Source organism: Furipterus horrens, unplaced genomic scaffold (genome assembly GCF_987537825.1).
Source record: "Furipterus horrens unplaced genomic scaffold, mFurHor1.1.pri manual_scaffold_2, whole genome shotgun sequence".
In the NCBI taxonomy this organism is placed as follows: domain Eukaryota; kingdom Metazoa; phylum Chordata; class Mammalia; order Chiroptera; family Furipteridae; genus Furipterus; species Furipterus horrens.
The window spans coordinates 5,673,603-5,692,290 of record NW_028327172.1 but is presented as its reverse complement, the minus strand read 5'-3'; the positions used below and the strand labels follow the sequence as shown (position 1 = coordinate 5,692,290).

General features: G+C 44.6%; 1 protein-coding gene and 1 pseudogene across 1 annotated transcript; both read right to left on the bottom strand.

Annotated features, from left to right (window-relative positions):
- Window positions 1-1,043: 1,043 nt before the first annotated feature.
- MAJIN (membrane anchored junction protein) lies at window positions 1,044-15,232 on the bottom strand. The gene is made up of 10 exons (XM_090267453.1): window positions 15,132-15,232; window positions 12,999-13,044; window positions 10,916-10,991; window positions 10,634-10,759; window positions 9,761-9,792; window positions 9,359-9,450; window positions 8,068-8,131; window positions 2,876-2,948; window positions 1,955-2,072; window positions 1,044-1,349 (listed from the first exon to the last, which is right to left on the bottom strand). Exons 1-10 carry the CDS (start codon window positions 15,230-15,232, stop codon window positions 1,304-1,306), a joined length of 774 nt encoding a protein of 257 aa, XP_090123579.1. The 3' UTR covers window positions 1,044-1,303.
- Window positions 4,393-4,884, bottom strand: LOC150017538 (large ribosomal subunit protein eL32 pseudogene; annotated as a pseudogene).
- Window positions 15,233-18,688: the final 3,456 nt, after the last annotated feature.

Below are 18,688 nucleotides of genomic sequence, written 5' to 3'. Positions count from 1 at the left end.
GGAAGCCACGTGAAAGCTCATCAAATCCTACCCCTTAGTTTTCCAGATGAGAAAATAAGAACCAGAGAGAAAGCGACTTAGCCTAGGCCTTGCCATAAGCCAGTCCGAGTCAGACGGCATTCAGGCCTCCGGATCCTGGAGTTGTGCCTTTCGGCAGCTCCGCGAAGGAGGCCATGCTCGGGACAGCAGGGCAAAGGTCATGAATGCGACTTGTCCCTAGTCCTCCAGTCCTGAAACAGGACGGCTTCCCCCTCAGCGCCCCTCTCCTCGGGCCCAGGCCCTTTCACAGAGGCCCACCTCTCTCCCCACCCAAGGCCAGGGCAGTAAAACAAGGGCTCTCCAAGGGATCCAAGCCTCCCGGCCCCTGCACCAGGGGAACCCTGCAGTGTCTGACAGATGAAATCAGCTGCTGAAAGGCCGGAGGTGACAAGGGTTCATTACGTTACAACGTGGTCCATTCTAATACCAAACATTCTCTTAACAGTTAAAAAAGTGACTTGTCCTCAGCTAAAATGACTTCCCCTAAATCCCCAGCAATTATTTTCATCCTCTGTGGCCATACAACACAAATCTAGTCCGTCTGTCCAGGGTCAGCCCTTGCGTTATAAAGACAGGGCTCGGGGCCCTGGTCCTCTCCAGGGGCCCTAACATGGACTGACTTCAGGTAACTCAATACTTACCTGCACCACCCTCAAAAGCCACAGGGATAGGTAGGTGGGAAGCACTTATCTACTGAGAGGCTGCACTTTGGGGCCAAACTGGGTGAACTGAGGAAAGATGATTTTGGGGGGGTCAGGAAGGATCGGAGCAGTGAGTCTTGCAAGACCCCATTCCCCAACCCCAGCAAGGGGCTTTCAAGTTTGAGGTGGGGTACAGACCCCACCCACCCAAAGCATCCTGTCAACAACAACCAGACAGACCCAGGGGAGGTTCAGGTATTGCTTCCCTGTATCCTGCGGGAAGAGTTTGCTCTCTCTCACATGCTACTTCACTGAACTCAGTCAATAACTGTTCATAAATAATTTATTGTTATTAGGATCCTAAGTGCTGGAGATGAAAGACTTAAATTGAACCTCAGAGAAGTACACTTCGCAAACTAGAACATTTTAGAAAGTTCCATTCTCTTCCTAGTGTCTTAAATTGAAAAAAACATTTCACTGGAAAGGAGAGGACAGGACAAACCGACTAGAGGAGTTAGGGAGTTTGGGACCCTCGGTCCCCATGGTGGAATGTCACAAGCAGAGGATGGAGTGGGCGGGATCACTGCGCGAGGCCACTCTTGCCACTGCTGCATTTGGAAGGCTCACTGGCTGCTCTTTCTGAAGAAATACCGAAATGGGAAGAGGGAGCTGCAAGAAAGCAAGCAGAACAGGCTGAGACTCTGGCGGTCCCCTCCTCTCCTCCCAGGCCGCATCAGGGCGCCATTAGCTTGGGCATTTATCCTCTGGGGAACACTGAATGGAAATTCAAGCCTGGAACAGCATTTGAAAAGGTACCCAAATTAGATTATACTCAGGCAGGGACATAAAGAATTGTAATGGGATGGCTGAGCTCTAGCTGTAGATAAAGGGATTGGCTAACTGTCCTCTGCAGAAATAACTCTGAAGACACAGCCCAGATTCAGAGGGGAGAACAGAAGCATTTTGGTCACCAACTCATCTAAACGAGCTAAGCACAATGAGAACCGTCTCTGTCCAAGCAGGGTGTATGGAGCCAGGCCCAGTGCTGGGAAGGGTGGGCTGTGTGAAAATGAACAAGATGCAGTTTTTATCAAATTCAGTTAGGGCCCTTGTGCTCCATCTCATTTGCATCACCCATCCTGGACAAAACAGAGATTATGCATGTAATCTGCTTTCTCTTCTATTCTGATTTCCCTGAGAGACTCAACGAGGCAGACTCTGGAATTATGTCATTCCGGGGCTGCAGTCTGATGGCAGGGAGAAGTCTCTTTTACCTTAAAAACCCAAAGAAGCCGCTGGTTCCCAGGTCTGTGGGTCCTTGAGGTGGAGATGGACTGCTCTGCTGCCCGGGCAGGATAACGTCCCCTGCGAGGCTGTCCTCCCATCTAGAATCTGCAAGGAAAACACGCAGGCAGGGAAAGGTGTTAGTCCACAGGCCACTTCCACGGGGCCAGAAGGCAGGACACGCACAGCATGAGCCAAGGGCAGCCTCACACCAGTTTTTGAAGCCCGGTGAATAGTTTGCTCTGACCTTCCCAATTTCATCACACTCAGTAAGGTGCTCTTCTGGCCTTGGAGTATTTTCAAAGTTGGGCCCCTGAGATTTTCACACTACTCAGGCCCTGGACACCCACCATGGCTGGTATCTTCACATGGATGACAACTTGTTGAAGAACTCACTTGCTCCTTACATCTCTGCATCTGTGATCACTGCAGTCCGTACCGAATCCCCATCTGGGCAAAAGGTCAGCAAGCCGGAAGGGCAGCACTTCGGCATGCCTTCCCAACCTTGCTGACTGAGCATCTGCTGTACCTTCAATGTTAACACCAATGCTCGAAGGGAAGAGGAGAAGAGCCAGCTTCCCAGAGACCGTGCTCCAAGAAGACAGGGAAGTGAAACACACCGCCCCACATGGAAATGCTCGGAAATACTGGGAGTATCAGCTCCCTATCAAAATACAGGAAGGACAGGCATTGCCCTCCTTCACTTCTCTTGCGAGCTGGGTGAGAGGTGGCTTCTATTGCTCGAGGGCCAGCCCCAGACTGGAGGGCGGCCAGCAGGCACCTCCATGGGACAAGGCACATCACCCACTGAGCATGCCCGGACGCAGAGCTCTGTGCTGCTCCGCTCACCAGCAAACTGAAGGGGACAGGACAATTCTTAAAGGAGAATAAATGAGTTTCCCAGAACCTACCCTGTTCTTGGACATCAGTGACACCGATTGCTGAGGTCTCCAGACCCTCCTGCTGGGTTTTTCTTTCCTTGTTCTGATAAAAAGAGGACCAAGAAAAGTCTTAAAGTATTCTAGCACAGCTTGGGGGTCTGAATGCTACTTGCGGGTGCACTGAGCTCACATCAGTGCTGGGGCCTGGTTTCTGACTGCCCGCGCAGGTTACATTTCCTTCTGAATGACCACTCTTTCCCCATTTCAGCTTCCTAACCACTGTCCTCCTAAAATCACATGACTTAGGAGCCAAGCTGGGTTTATCATTTCATATTACTGAGTGCCAACTATTAATAAGGACAGAATATTGAGGCTTCAGAAACCAGGACTTAACTTTGTGGAGAAATGTATAATCTCTGTGGTAAAACTGATATATAGACTAAGTGTTATAAGACAGTGTGATAAGACTGCCCCGCGTCTACAGAAAGGGCCGTGGTGAGGGCAGGAATAGTGTGTGGCTTCACAGGGGAAGTGCTATTTGAATGGAGCCTTGATGTACGAGTGGGATTTTGTCATAAGGAGGGTTAATGGGGGTGAAGACATGGTGAGAAGGGCATTCCAGACAGCGACAGGATATACAAAGGCACAGTGCCATGAACAAGTAAATATGATCAGCATGGCTGGAGCTGGGGCCGGGGAAACATGAGCACAGCATAGGGAACTGGCACACTCCAGCACAAGCTCATGGCTTCTCCCTGTGCTATCATGTCAGAAAGCTTCCTTGGACATTCTACAACCTGGTTCCAAACCTGCATTTCCAGTAGACACCCTGAGAGTCAGAAATATGGTTTACATATTTTCATTGGGAATCTCTGCCCACGGGCTGCTCCCCTCACCTGGGAAGAACCCAAGGGCCCGACTCCCCAGCAGTGCTCGGAGTTCCCTGAGCCATTGTCGTGAAGAATTCTATAGCAAGGGGCTGTGGACCATCAAGGTCAGTCTGGAAGGAAGAAGCATGGCGAGCTCCTAGGGAAGTTAGGGTATAGCCCCCATCCTAAGCATAAGCTGATATTTCTGACATGAGCTTTCCTACAAACCATCACATTCTAGACCACATAGACAGCTATTTAAGTCATATTCCTATAAAAGTGAAAGGAGCACTGGCTGGTGACTCAGTTAGTAAAAACGTCATCCCTGCACCAAAAGGCTATGGGTTCGATTCCTACTCAGAGCACATACCTAGGTGGTGCATTCAATCCCCAGTTGGGGTGCGCATGGGAGGCAATTGATACATGTTTCTTCTCACATCAATGTTTCTCCTTTCCTCTCTATCCCTTCCTCTAAGACCAATAAACACATCCTCAGGTGAGGAAACTCTGGGAAGGAAGGAAACCACCTCTTACCTCTTCCAGACAGGGTAGGTATGGAATTCAGAGGGTCTAGCCCTGATTGCTAGCTTGCGGGAACGACTCTTACAAATTGAATGAAAGTATGGTTTGGGGCTAACTCTTTTTTTGTGTGTTTTTTTTTTTTTTTCCAGAATTTTATGGTTTTATTAACACAAATACAATGTGTACACAGTCTGTCTATTCGTTCTCTTCGCTGCGCAGCCTGGCATTGGGATTGGTGACTCTGATGGCTAGCTGGGCCACTCTCTCCACAATGGCTTTGCGGTTCTTTGAGGAGACATTGTGAGCAATCTCAGTGCAGTAAGATTTGTTGCACATCAGCAGCACTTCAAGCTCCTTGACGTTGTGCACCAGGAACTTTTGAAAGCCACTGGGCAGCATGTGCTTTGTTTTCTTGTTGCTCCCATAACCAATGCTGGGCATCAAGATCTGGCCCTTGAATCTTCTACGCACCCTATTGTCAATACCTCTGGGTTTCCACCAGTTGCGCTTAATTTTGACATATCGGTCTGACTGGTGCCAGATGAACTTCTTGGTCCTCTTCTTGACAATCTTGGGTTTCACGAGGGGTCTGAGGGCAGCCATGGTGCCGACTAAGAGATGGCTGCCACCTCCGTAGGCAGCGCCGAAGAAAAATGGGGCTAACTCTTGCTGCACTGGCCCTAATGAAAGCATCTAATAAGGCTGGCAGTGGCAACCGGAAGGGCAAAACCCTAGGGCAGAAGTCAAGCCTACTTCTGAAATGGGGAGCCATCCCCTCACAAGGTAATTTAGCTCTTCTGTCCTCCTGAAATCTTGAGAGAGGTCTTCTTAGTAAAATGCTGAGAGGGAAAAACATTATAGCCTGAAATAAAACTAAACAGACAAGAACAAAGACAGAATCATGATACAGAGCAGGTTTTGATGGTTGCCAGATGGGAGGAGGGTGTGGGGGAAGAGGTGAGGGGATTAAGAAGTACAAATAGGGCCCTGGCTGGTGTGGCTCAGTGAATTGAGCGCTGGACTGTGAACCAAAGGGTCGCCAGTTCAATTCCCAGTCAGGGCACAGGCCTGGGTTGCAGGCCGGGTCCCCAGTTGGGGGTGTGTGAGAGGCAACCATACATTGATGTTTCTCTCCCTCTTCTCTCTCCCTTCCACTTGCTCTGTAAATAAGTAAATAAATAAATAAAATATTTAAAAGAAAAAAAAAGAGAAGTACAAATAGGGCTCTGGCTGGTGTGGCTCAGTGGACTGAACACTAGTCTGCAAACCAAAGGTCACCGGTTCCATTACCAGTCAGAGCATATGCCTGGGTTGCAGGTCACGTCCCCCGTTGGGGGCATATGAGAAGCAACCAATCAATGTATTTCACATATTGATGTTTCTCTCCCTTTCTCCCTCCCTTCCCCTCTCACTAAAAATAAACAAATAGGTAGTTACAGAATAGCCATGGGGATGTACAGTACAGTATAGGAAATGGAGCAGCCAAAGAACTTATGCACATGACCCATGGACATAAACAATGATGGGGGGATTGCCTGAGGGAGTGGGGAGTGCTGGGTGGAGGGGGGCAAAGGGGGAAAATCAGGACAACTGTAATAGCATAATCAATACAATATACTTTTTTAAAAAAGATTGAGGGTATCATCTGGGACATCCAACAGGACACAATACCCTGAAAACCAAACACAAGACTGTCCTCTGTATGTCCAGGGCCATATCTGCCATAGAAGTACAATTCAAGCAGAGGTGGCAAAAAAAAAAAAAAAAAAAGGCGATGGACCATTCATCTGTTCTCCCCCATTTTTTTATCCTTCTAACGTCTGGCTCTCTAGGTCTGGGACATGGGGTGACAAAGGGAATGTGGCTGCCCTTCCTCCCCAATCTGCTCAAAACACCTTTTATGGAACAAGAGACCTTATTCAGATATATGTCTTCTTCTAAGCTTTCCCCACACAGGCTCCCGGTGTCTTCAGACATCCAGAACCTACAGTGATCCCACACCCTAACGCCCCCCAAAGGGGAGAGAAAATATGAAGCATTGGGCTATAGGAGCAAATATCATTTTCCCAGCTCAGGCAGCTTCTACTGAGAGTCACTGTGATCACTTTAATTTAGGAGAAATCCTCTCTCTGGAAACAGGGTCTACAATGGAGACTGTGTTTGGGCTTTGAGTCAAAACCAATAAACATGTTCCTTTTGGGTTTTTTTGCTCAGTTTTTTCTAAACTCAGTATCAGGTTGAAAAGGCAATTATCTGAATAAGAAACTGTGGGCACTGTTCTTGGGGGAGATGATCTGTCAAACGAAGAACAGGAAGATACAGAGGGTAGAAAGTGAAGGAAATGTTCCTTTAACAGCGATTACGCTGGCTGTGTAGAGTGTCTTTGTTTTCTAGAGCTTCACATACTCCTCTTATATTTTTGCAGTTCTTCTTCCCTCTCGAAAAGATGAGAGGACAGAAGAGGGCAACCATCTGCCTAAAATCACTCCGTGGGCCAGTTGCCCATGGTGCAAGGAGGCCCTGTAGCCCACGCCTGTCCACGCAGGGAGAAGTCTGAGTCCCAAGGATTCGCTCTTCCCCCAACTAAGCGATAAGCTCCTAGAAAGAAACCAGATTTTACATGTTTGGATGTACCCCTGTATTTAACACAATGCCTTTTAAACAGGAGAAAGAGTAATCATTTAGGAGTGAAAATCACTTTACTTTTCTACTAAAAATATTTTAGGGAGTTCCTGTAATCTTGGAGGTAGCCTTGGAGCCTTTCCTGACCCAGCCAGTGTGGACCTCTCCGGCTCCAGCTCTCAGCACTGTGTCCCAAGCCCTGGGGCACCGGCCTGCGGTCACCGGCACCACTGTGCTCTCCCTGCCTGGCTCTAATCCTTTGAGCTACTAGTGGAACCCCCTTTACATCCACCTGGTCTGGGTGAGGTTCTCTCTTGTGGTCCCTTTGTAGCCTGTGCTTCCTTGATTCCTGCACACAGAACATCTATCAGTAACTGTCTGTCTAGCTTTACATAGTTGGTATTTTTAGGAAATAGTGTGATATCTCTAGTTCTTGGCGCATAGTAGATTCAGTAAAAGTTTGTTGAATGAATGCATATATAAATATTTGCTCGCTAAATGATCACGTAATGGGGTCCTGGGAAGGTGAGGGAGGTGAGTTAAGAATGTATGGATACTTAAGGTCAGGGCTACTTTGGAGAGACAGAAAGGGGGGGGGGGGAGTATAAATAACAGCTATTCCAAGAGAGAAGGAAAAGAAAAAGGGTACTATTTTAGAGACTACTACAGAAAAGGGGCCCCGAGATGGAGGAGTAGCAGATATATGAATATCTAAATGGGGAACAGACCTCACAAGTAAAATCAAATAATATTGGGGCCAGCCCATCACTATTCTAAGTAGGTATTCTCTTACCAGTTTCCAGTACTAGCTGCTCTGTAAAAACGAGACATTGCTAAACTGAGACCCCAATGCAGATGAAGGCAAATACCTTTCTAAGGAGAAAATTCTATATTGGATCCTACCTCAATTCAATAGATCTATTTTCTTATTTGAACTGCAGAGGACAAGCAGCAGCTTTTTAAGCTGAGAAAAGAACCCTTTAACAAAAGTATTCTTCGATGTGTATAGTATCATGCAGCTCCTTTTGGGACAGGCTGTGGCAAGGACAGAATGGCTGAATGTAATTCCACAGATGGCGAAACCTGAGAACGAGTTCAGTCAATTCAGTCTGTTCTAAGGACCAAGACTTGCTGGTAACAGAAGTCCTGACTTGCTTGGAACAGAGCAAGAACAGTCAAGGGCCTCGAAGCCTCCATTGTCCTGCTTACCCTCTTGGTTTCCATAAGAGGCTTCATTTTGCTGGGACCTTCGCTGCAAGCCTTCATCTTGGCCCTGAGGTGGGGTGGGGGTGGGGGCAGAAAATGTTACTGGCGGCAACAACATCACCACATTCAAGCAAACGTGGCTCCAATGAATATTTCAGCAGGTTGGCTATTTTTATACCACTCCTGGCCTGCAGACTAAATTGTGTGGCCAAATTCTCTCTGGGTGCCGCTTTAATTCACAGTAGAATCCCAATTTTTTTTTTTTTTTTTTTTAGAATCCCAATCTGGGACATTTTGTGATCTAGTGATTGAGAAAAGGAAAACAGATTGACAGCAGGTATCAGATTTTGAAATATCTGATCATGACTCAACACCCAGAAAAAGGGAAGATATGAAGCTTCCTCTCCACAGAAAATTCAGTTAAATGGAACCAAGCTTCACATCTCCAAGTACCCTGCCAACGCACGTGGCTAGGAAGGGGCTCCTAACCCTCACTGCCACGTGCATCAGGAGGCTGTGGGAGTTGGCTTCCTCGTGGTCCACCTTCACTGCTCCTGAATGTCTTGGGGCTCACACGGTCCCAGGAAAAAAGCAGCTGCTCTCTGTGAACCTGGGCTGACAGAACTCCGGGCTGGGGAGCAAACCACACCTTGGATTATTCCAGCAGTCCTTTCTGGGTGCCAAGTGGAATGACTGAACTGTCTTACTTACTCGCTCCGTCCCTGACAAAGACTCAAAGTAAGGAGCCTCCTCAATAGCAACGTAGCATGTTAGGGACGTGCAGCACCTCGCCCGATAACTGATGCATACCCTCTTGCAGACATTTATAGTTTAGACTGGACTATCTTCTAAGGTAGAGTTCTAAAATATTACTGCTCGCTAAGCAAAAATGAATTATTTTATTTGTTCTTCCCCTCCTGAAGGTTCCCCTATGTTCTTGTATAATATCCTGGAACTTTAAAAATCTTGTGCCTTCTAACTATGTTTTCTGGCAGTACAACCATAGTAAGTACTCACTAAATATATTTTGGATGCGCTTGTACAGATACAACTGCATTTTTTCTCAGCCTTCGTCTTAATAAACAGAAGAGTCTTACTTTACTGAAGAAGGGACTGTGTTCAAAGTACAGTGCCAATATCAATTTGCTTCCTTCCCTTAGTCCACCCACTGGAATAGGCAGGTAGCAACGAAACCCTGAGAAAGTGACCCGCTCAAGGACAAGATCAACCAGCAGCAAGAGCTGGCAAAGCCTGCCTTGAAGGCAGGGTCCCCACCTTCTCCCGCACCACTGACCTGTCCAGCCCCGGCCTGCTGGGGTAGCCGGACACTTCCTTGTGTTTCCGTTTCCTCGTCATGGCCGCCGCCACCTTCCTCTCAGCTGGGACCTTCAGAGAGGGACCAGATGCCTGTGACTCCTGCTTTTCCAGAGGTGCTCACAGTTCAGGAGGGCACAGTGAACACCCCATCTTTAAGTTGCCAAAGGCAACTTTACCAGCTTTGCAAGCAGGGCAGATATTCTGTTAGAGACAGTCTTAGAAATCTAGCCAAGGGGAAAAAGGGTGGTTTCACGTCTACAATTCTGACCGGACTTGGGGAGCAACGGGGGCAAAGTTAAAGGAAGAGACTAGAGCAGGATGTTCTGGGGCCATGAAGCAGTAACGGTAGTTTTCACATTATATACAAAAGGCAACTTACCGACCCAAGAGTACTGTCCTCTACAGGTTTCCCTACGACAGGAAAAATACATGTCGTCATGGATCAAGACTCTGTTTCACCTGGATTTCTGGCTACCATTTATTTCTCAAAACTGTCCTACCCAAACCTGCATGTATGCCCTCCTCTCTCCTGCCTGGTCCCATTTATCCTATAAATACAGAGTCTTCAATTTTTTTTTCCTGCCCTCTTTTAGAACTATTATCATCTACAAGCTGAAAATTCCAGAGTTTGATTCACACCATGTTCGAACATTATGCCACTTAAACAGGGGCCCCTATTATGAAACAGAAGGTGGAACTTCAGGCATCAGTGAATAATTAATTGAGGAGATATTCTGAGGCAAGGCCTTTGCACTCTTTTCCAAATCAAACTGGCAAGTGCCTACTTGTTCCTCTAGAAGTAAAAATAGTGGTGGTTCTTAGAGATTAAAAATTGGGAGATATCACCTTAAGATATTCAGTGGAAGTCACTGAATACTCTAAAATGGAAGGAAGTATTTATATAACAGGTCTCTTTCACTGAATGATCATGCTGTCAGACTTCGTACTTACTCTCCATGTTCCAGTATTTATATATTTAATGGTTTTAAGAACTCAGAGATAGGTACTATTATTATTCCTCACCATTTCACAAAGGAGGCACAGAAAGATTAAGAAATTTATCTAAGGTCACACAGATTAAGTGACAAAGCCACTAGGATCTGGACCAGGAAGTCTGGCTTGGAGCACATGCTCCTGACCTCTGCACTGTGGGTATTCCAGCCCAGTCTGGCTGACCATTTTGCCGGATTCAGCAAGTCCAGCCTTCCCCCGTGTTCTTCTCCAGCACCCACATTCCCATCATTCTACTTACCAGATGACGAGTTTTCATGCAACCATTTCATCTCCACATATAGAATCAGAACAAATGGATAGGGGACCAAGACAATTTCCCCATGTTTGAATTTCAGGTGCGACACTCTCTCCCATTTGCTTTTATCTGGGCAATGGTGCTAAGAAGTGCGGGAAGCAGTCAGTATGAATCCCTGAGTACTGTTCAGGGAAAAGGCTCCTTCTCCTTTCCCTGATCTACCCTACAAACTTGAATCAACAATGTGAGCTGTAGCTCATTCCCACCCAAAAAATAAAAGGATACACGGAAACACAATTAAGTGTTCTGTAGAAAACGGATGCAGATTGTCCAAGTTCCCCAAGACCACACGAATAGAATCCTGAAAAAAAAACATTTGAAATGACTTTAATCCTCCCTAGCCTCAGCTAATCTTTCCATTTATACTTGTCATGGCTCTTCACATCCCCCATATTCTATTAAAGCTGAACTGAATGTGCCTTCTGCATCTCCATTTCTATGCTCTTGCAGAGTTTGTTCCCTCTGCCTGAGATGCCCTTTCCACTCATATGTCCAAATCCCACCTACCTTTAAGGTACAGTTCAAAGCCATCTCCAGAAAATTTTCCCTAATTCTCCAAGTTGTAATTGATTGTTAAGTCTCAAACTTCACAGTTATTAGCTTTGGGCCTTTACTACATTCCATGTATATATGTTTTATTTTCCTTACTGAGATAGCTCCTTTAAATAGAATATACGAAGTCTGTCCAGAAGAAGTCCAGCCATTGTTAACATAACAAGAACCTTTTGCTTGACATTGATGTAACCTGGCAGCCAAAGAGAGTGGACTGGAATGCACATATGTGAACAATGATGACTTCACTGTACTAGTCAGTGGGGGCAGTAGATGCCATTGAGTGAGCATGTGTACTGTGTGGCTGTCACATTCAAAAATAATCAAGCAAGCAGAGCGATAAACCTGTATCAAATTTTGAGTTAAGCTTGAACATCCCTCCACAGAAACTATCTGGATGATTCAGAAGGCCGCAGCTATGGGCAACTGGTGACTGTCAGCTCCATCAGGGCAACGCACCTGCTCATGTATCACGTCTTGTGCAGTTTTTCGGCAAAACATCAAATCATCCAAGTGACCCAGCCCCTACAGCCCAGATTTGGTGCCCTGGGACTTCTGGCTTTTCCAAAAACTAAAATCACCTTTGAAAGGGAAGAGATATCAGACCATTGGTGAGATTCATGAAAAAAGATGGGGCAGCTGATAGCAGCTCATCGAACTGTGTAAGGTCCCAAGGTGCCTACTCTGAAGGGGACTATGAAGTCATTGTCCTATGTACAGTGTTTCTTGTATCTTATATCTTCTTCAATAAATGTCTCTATTTTCCATATTACATGTCTGGATACCTTCTGGACAGACCTTGTATACCTGATGTATTTTAGTATCCCTTCTATGGTGTCTACCGTAGTGGATGATGAATAACAGGTTTCCAGTAAACATATACTGAATGAATAGTACTGATATTTACTGATAATAGTTATTTTGCCTTTGCTTAAGTCAAAGAGCCACAGGTATCATTAGGGCTATGATTCAAAGTTTTGGTTTCATAGAGTTTTGTGTTTTTAATCATATTTGAATTGTGACATGTAGCAGCATATGTCTTAATAAACCACAAGTCACAAATCACTGAGTTGTGAAGTTAGAAAAGAACAAATGACTTTAAAACTCTCATTTTCCCAATGAGGCAATCAAGACCCAGAGAGATAAATGATTTGCTGAGGGTCGCGCAATTATTTAGTGGCTCGGCCCCTGCCCAGTGCTTTTACCAGTTTACAAAAAATGTCCATCTCTTCAGTTATCTTCCTGTGTGAAAACCAAAAGCTAGAGGAGCTGGGTAGAAAAGGAATGAAAATAAAGTGGGAATAAAGCAATGGCAAATGTTTCCAATTAACATGAAGACACGGCAGCCTTGTCTGTGTATTTACAGTTCAGTTTCCTGAACGTCAAGTACCGGGCAGCGGTTGGGATGGCGAGGTTGCCCAGAAGCCCTGGAAGGCAGCAGTCCTTCCAGTCCTCAGGAAGCTCTCTCTCTGCCAGCCGCCACAAGAGAGCTGCCCATGGCTGGGAACACTGGGAGAAACAAAATAACTCTCAGCCCCAAAGGTGCTGACACTTTACCTAGGAAAACTGAAAAAGGATACAGGCTTTAATTTCCCTTGAAAAATAGTAAAATTTCTTTGTAGAGGAAATGTGGCAGGGAAAAGCCAAGTAATCAAGGGGAGGTTGTGACTCAGTTGGTAAAAAATAATTAAAATCTGGATATGGACACATCCTCAGAAGAACAACTTTCCCATAAGTTGTCAGCTTCTTCCCCTACCTCCAGCTCCTGGATGATGACTTCCTTATTTTCTGTATCTTCCCCTCTAGAAGGTAAATAAACAAGAGATAAGTAAGCCGAAAAGGAAAGCTCTGGAGACAGCAGAGCAAAGATGACACTTCCACTGAGCTAAGAAGCATGACTAAATAACAATTACGTGTGCTGACCCAACGCTCATGTGAGGAAGTGATCGCCTAGGTGGTGTGGTCTAAGAATTGGTACAAGGCTATACACCGAAATATGTTCTCCACTAACTTGGCAAGACCTGAAATTCCCACTGTGAAAGTTACCAATGTGTCAGACCATTTGTATTCAAGTGTAGTCTGATGACCCCTAGGGTTCCTCAAGACCCTTTCAAGGGGTCTCCAAGGGCAAACATTATTTTCGTAATACTAGATGTTATTTGCCATTTTCACTGTTAACATTTGTAATCATTACTGCAAAAGTAATGGTGAGCAAAATTGCTGGTTTCTTAGCATAAATCAAGCCAGTTGCACTAAACCACACTAGCAGCTGTAGTCATCTTTACAGCCACACGGAAAAAAATCCAGCTTCATTCAATACCCTTGAGGAAGCAGTAAAGATCTAATAATTTTATAAAATCTCAACCCTCAAATACATCAACCTGTGATATGATAAAAGGGAAAGCACGCATTAAGCGCCCCTGCCGCCTACGGAGAGATCAGAGTTGTCTGCAGGAAAAGCGCCTGTGCAATTCGGTGCAAACTGAGCTAGCCGCTCTCTTCATGGACCAGCGTTTTATTTGAATGGTCAGGTGACAAACAAGTTATGGTTGTTATTAGACTTGGTAATGTGAATGTTCTCAAAAATGAACAGCAAGCTTATCAATTTGAGCATTTATTGTCAGATGACAACATTTGTTGTCAATGATAAATTTTGGGATTTCAAGCAAAAATTTGCACTTTGGATAACTTCTATCCACAACTATAAGGCTGGTAGGTTCCAAATACTTAAAACACTGTTCTGATGGGACTGGTAGTAATATTAATACGATTTTTTTATACTGTACAGGCATATCTTGTTTTATTGTGCTTAGCTTTACTGTGTTTCACAATTGTTCATTTTTTACAAGTTCAAGACAAACTCTCCACCAGCAAAAGGCTTACAGCTCACTTTACTGCAGTGGTCCGGAACCGAACCCACAATATCTCCAAGGTATTCTTGTATAATGAAATGTGCTGACGTTTGGACGGTGTGAATAAGTCAGTGAACCAATAAATCACCAATGAAATGCATTGTGTTACAAAATCATTCCAGGTAAAAGATTTATTCAAAGAATGAGACAGACTCATGTAACAGAGTTCAAAAAGTTCACTGATATAATTTCAGATTCCACATTGCAGTTAACCTTTTAAAAAATAACTAGCACAGTAGCCTTGACTGGGAAGCTCAGTTGGTCAGAGCACTGTCCAGATCCACCAGGGTTGTGGGTTCAACCCCGGGTCAGAGCACATACAAGAAGCAACCAATGACTGCGTAAGTAAGTGGGACAACAAATTGATGTCTCTCTCCTCCTTCCTCTTTCTCTAAAATCAATTTTTAAATTTTATGATATTCTACTTTTAAATTAATAAGTATGCTATTTTAATTTTTTCTGTTTTATTTTTATATGATGATATTGACAGGCATAACCCACCCACATAACCAAAAAGTTTGGGATACTCAAAAATTTTAAGAGTGCGAAGAGGTCCCGAGATAAAAAATGTTACGAACCACTGCCCCAAAGTTACGCCATCACTAATTTAGAAACTTACATGAATAATATATAACATCTGGAATATAAAATACCTTGGAAAGAAAGTCCTACAAGGTGCTACTTCAGCCAGTCCCCTGGCAGAGAAGGGTTGGCCTGTGGGAAAACGCACTAACCTGTTTGCAAAGGCCACCCCTCCTAGCTTTAAAGTTACCTGATGCTGCTGCCATATCTGATTTTTTATTTGAATTTTATTTTTTAAAGTTAATTTTTAATTGTATTTCCCCCATTACCATTTACCCCCCTCATACCCACTCCCCTCCCACCCCCTGCCCGCTCCACAATCAGCACACTGCTGTCTGTCCATGTCTTTTTCTTTCTTGTTTGATCCCTCCACCCACAACCCCCTATAAATTTACCTGATGCTGTTGCCGTATCTGATTTTGAATTTGTACACAGTAGATTCTGAATGAAGAAATCTTGTCTCTGGAAACGGGTAGGTGAAGGTTTTTAAACTCATTGCTCCCAAACGATAGCCTACAGAAAGAACATTAAAGAAATATTTAAAAACTAAAGATGGCCCCTTATGTACAGGAGAGAGCGCCTGCCCAATCTGCGGCATTTTTTTATGAGTAAAACGTCCAACACGCAGCACCACTCTTCATGTCCCAGGCTCAGTTCTGACATTATCATCTGGACCGTTCTCCTACCTGCACGGAGAGGAGACGTGGTGTTTTGAGACAATTTCTTTACTTGAAGCCAAAAGTCCTGAGCAAGTTTTGTTATCTTACTGCCTTGTACAAATGACCTCTCTTCCATGAGACTAACACTAACACGGTTCGTTTTTGTTAGGATTCAACATCTATCCCCAGCCCTGGCCGGGCGGCTTAGTTGGTTGAAGCATTGTCCCGTACACCAAAAGGCTGCGGGTTCAAATCCTCAGGGTGCTTATGGGAGGCAACGAATCAATGTTTCTCTCTCTCTCTCCCTGCTTCCTTTCTCTCAAAAATCAATAAACACATCTTCGGGTGAGGATTTAAATTAAATAAACAAATAAATGTCCCCAAATAGCTCTTGACTCAATCCTCCGCCCTTGTCCTCACTTCCCCTGTAACCTAGGCCCATGTGAACAGGACTCAAGTCAAAGAATGAAATAGTCCAAGTCCACAGGATATACCAATAAGCGGCACAATTAAGGAAGACTTGTGCTGTTCATTTTACATACAGTTAAAGGAGGGGCACACCTCCCTGCCACAGCCAACGCAGCAAATAAGGACGCACACTAACGTCTCCCAGGGGTGCTGAGGAAGGCCTCACCTTCCTCACCGCCCAATCACGCTTCCTCGTCCCCATTTGCAAGGCTACCCTGTGCCACGAGAGTGCCTACTATCATCCTAGCACTTTCTAGTTCTACTTTTCCTATTCTAGTGTCTCTGCCCACTTAAGGTCCTCCCTGTGGGCCACTCAGGAAAGGGGGGAGATGGAAATAAGGATGGCATGTCTCTGCTCCTTCGAGAGGGCAACCGGTACGTGCTCAGAGCTAAGAGTCAAACACTGCCACTTCTTCCTTGGCAGAGATAATAAACCCTGCACTTTCTGTCTCTCCATATAGAAGTTTAAATAATAAATAATGAGAGTAAAAGGCCCACAGCTGTTGAAGTTCAGAGCTACCTTTACACAATGCAAGATATTGATTTCAGGGGAAGCTGAGATGAGGTAGACACAAAGTAAGAGCAATTTACATTTAAATCTCAGCTCCAATGTCCCTATTTAGTTTCTCTGGGCCTTGGTTTTCTTATTTATACAATAGTAACATTTTTTTTATGCCCTCTTATCTCGATCTTCACAATAAGCCTGTGAGATAAGTGGTCTAAATTTGACAGATGAGGAAACTGACACTGAGAGATGAGGTAACCTTCACGGCTCTCCACGTTGGAAATGGGACTCAAACTGAGACCGTGTAAATCCAGGCCTGATGCTCTTAACCACTTTTCTACTCTGCTTCCTGGGGTTATTAGAAAGGAGAAAAAAATATAAGATCACTTTTTAAGTACTAAAATATTATACATACATAAAGGACTATTTTCATTATTCTTTACTCCATATTACTGATTATTTCTGCTCAGCAGGGAAAACTCTTTTATGTTGGAGTCAGAAGATCCATGTGCCCAAAGAATGGAATTTCCCACAATTTCTGAAGTTCAAGCCTGGGGCTGCCAGTAAAGAGATATCCTAGTGTCTGATCTCGCTGCTGACCGCAGGTTGGAGCCAGAGCCCAGGGGACTATTTACACTAGAATTGCAGTCAAAAGTGAAAAGAAATTGTTGGTGCCAACTGCAAAGTTACCAGAGGGGAAATATTGTTCATATCCTGAGAAAAATCTTGCTGATTCTCCATGCCCAAGGCATAGCAGGAACTCAGGCTAGATTTGATGGTATTTTTGGTTCTAGATTGAGTTTTCTAAGTAGGCAAGAAGTCTACCTAGTGAGGCTTAGGTTGCTGCCACAAAAATTTAGGTCTCAGCTATTCAAAGGATTCTTCCATAATGCAGTTATTTCTTTCCACAGACTGAGGGCTGAGGGCGTCAGAGCAAAGGAAATGAAGGACATTTGCTGGAAATGAGAATCTAGAGAGGAAACTTCATGTGCTGTGCTTGCCTGGCTGTCTGAAAGAAGTAAAAACAGCCCTCTTCTGGCTGGGGCCTGTTCCTGTTAATTGCTTACTGCAGAAACCAACATCATACATGAATAACCTTCTCTGAAAATAAAGATTAGACAGAATAATCCAAAACAACCACAGAGTAGTAGTGGTGGTTCAAAGATTTCACAAAGTTATTTTCCGACATGATTACTGCAGTCATGGCGACACTATGTCCCTGTGACTATTAAGTTGATCAGATCGTGCAGAAGAGACAGGATCTCAACCCATTTTTAAGTGATCACAAAATATGATGGCTTAAAACAAAAGAAGAAAAGTTACAGGCAATATGGGATAATGGGAAAGACACAGATTTGGAATTGGAGGACAAAGGCTAGAGTCCTAGCTCTGTCTCTTATTAAACCCTGAACAACTCAGCCTCTTCATTTGTCAGTTTCTACATCTACAGATGGGGATCCACCCACTTCTGGAATTGTAGTGGGCACTGAATAAGATAATGCTATAAAATAGCACTTCATAAACTCTAGAGCAGGGGTTCCCCCACCTCTGGGCCTCAGATCAGTATTGGTCCAGGCCTGTTAGGAACTGGGCCACACTGCAGGAGGTGAGCCTGAATGTAATGCGCTTGCATCATCCCCAAACTAACCCCTCTCTCCGACCCCAGTCTGTGGATAAATTGTTTTCCACAAAATCAGTCCCTGGTGCCAAAAAAGTTGGGGATTGCTGCTCTAGAGTGTTATATAAACATTAACTGTTTTGACAGATTTGAAGTTTCTCTATGAATGCTTCACTAGAAAAGCAAATTTGAGAGGAAAACTGATTAGCTTTAATCTCACTGCAAAATCTGACAAATCCCAATCAAGAATACGTTCTTCAAAATCCTCAATAATTAGACTTAAAGGACTCATTCACACTGATGTTAGAAAGAGAAAGGCTTTACCAAGGTCTTAGTAATTTGTTTCACATAATGAAAAATCTGGGTCAGCGCACAGAACCTGAAGCAGGGTTGAATGCTGTATGAGGTTAATGATAGTCTATTAAGGTGGCAGGAGATAACACGGAAGTACCACCACCAAATTTTTCTGGTGTTACTTGATGAGAAAATCTTCCCGTGTTAAAAAAGCTTCCATAAGTATTTGTTCAAAAATACATTTGCTCTGTGACCACTAATGAATGTGGGCAACAAAATAGGGGAATCCCACTGATATTACGAATCCAACACCCAAATTTTAGAACTGAGACTTAAGGATGGGCGACCAACTTCTTACAACTTCGCAAGTCCATGGCCGGCCTCAGGGGTCCACCTGCCTTTGCTGAA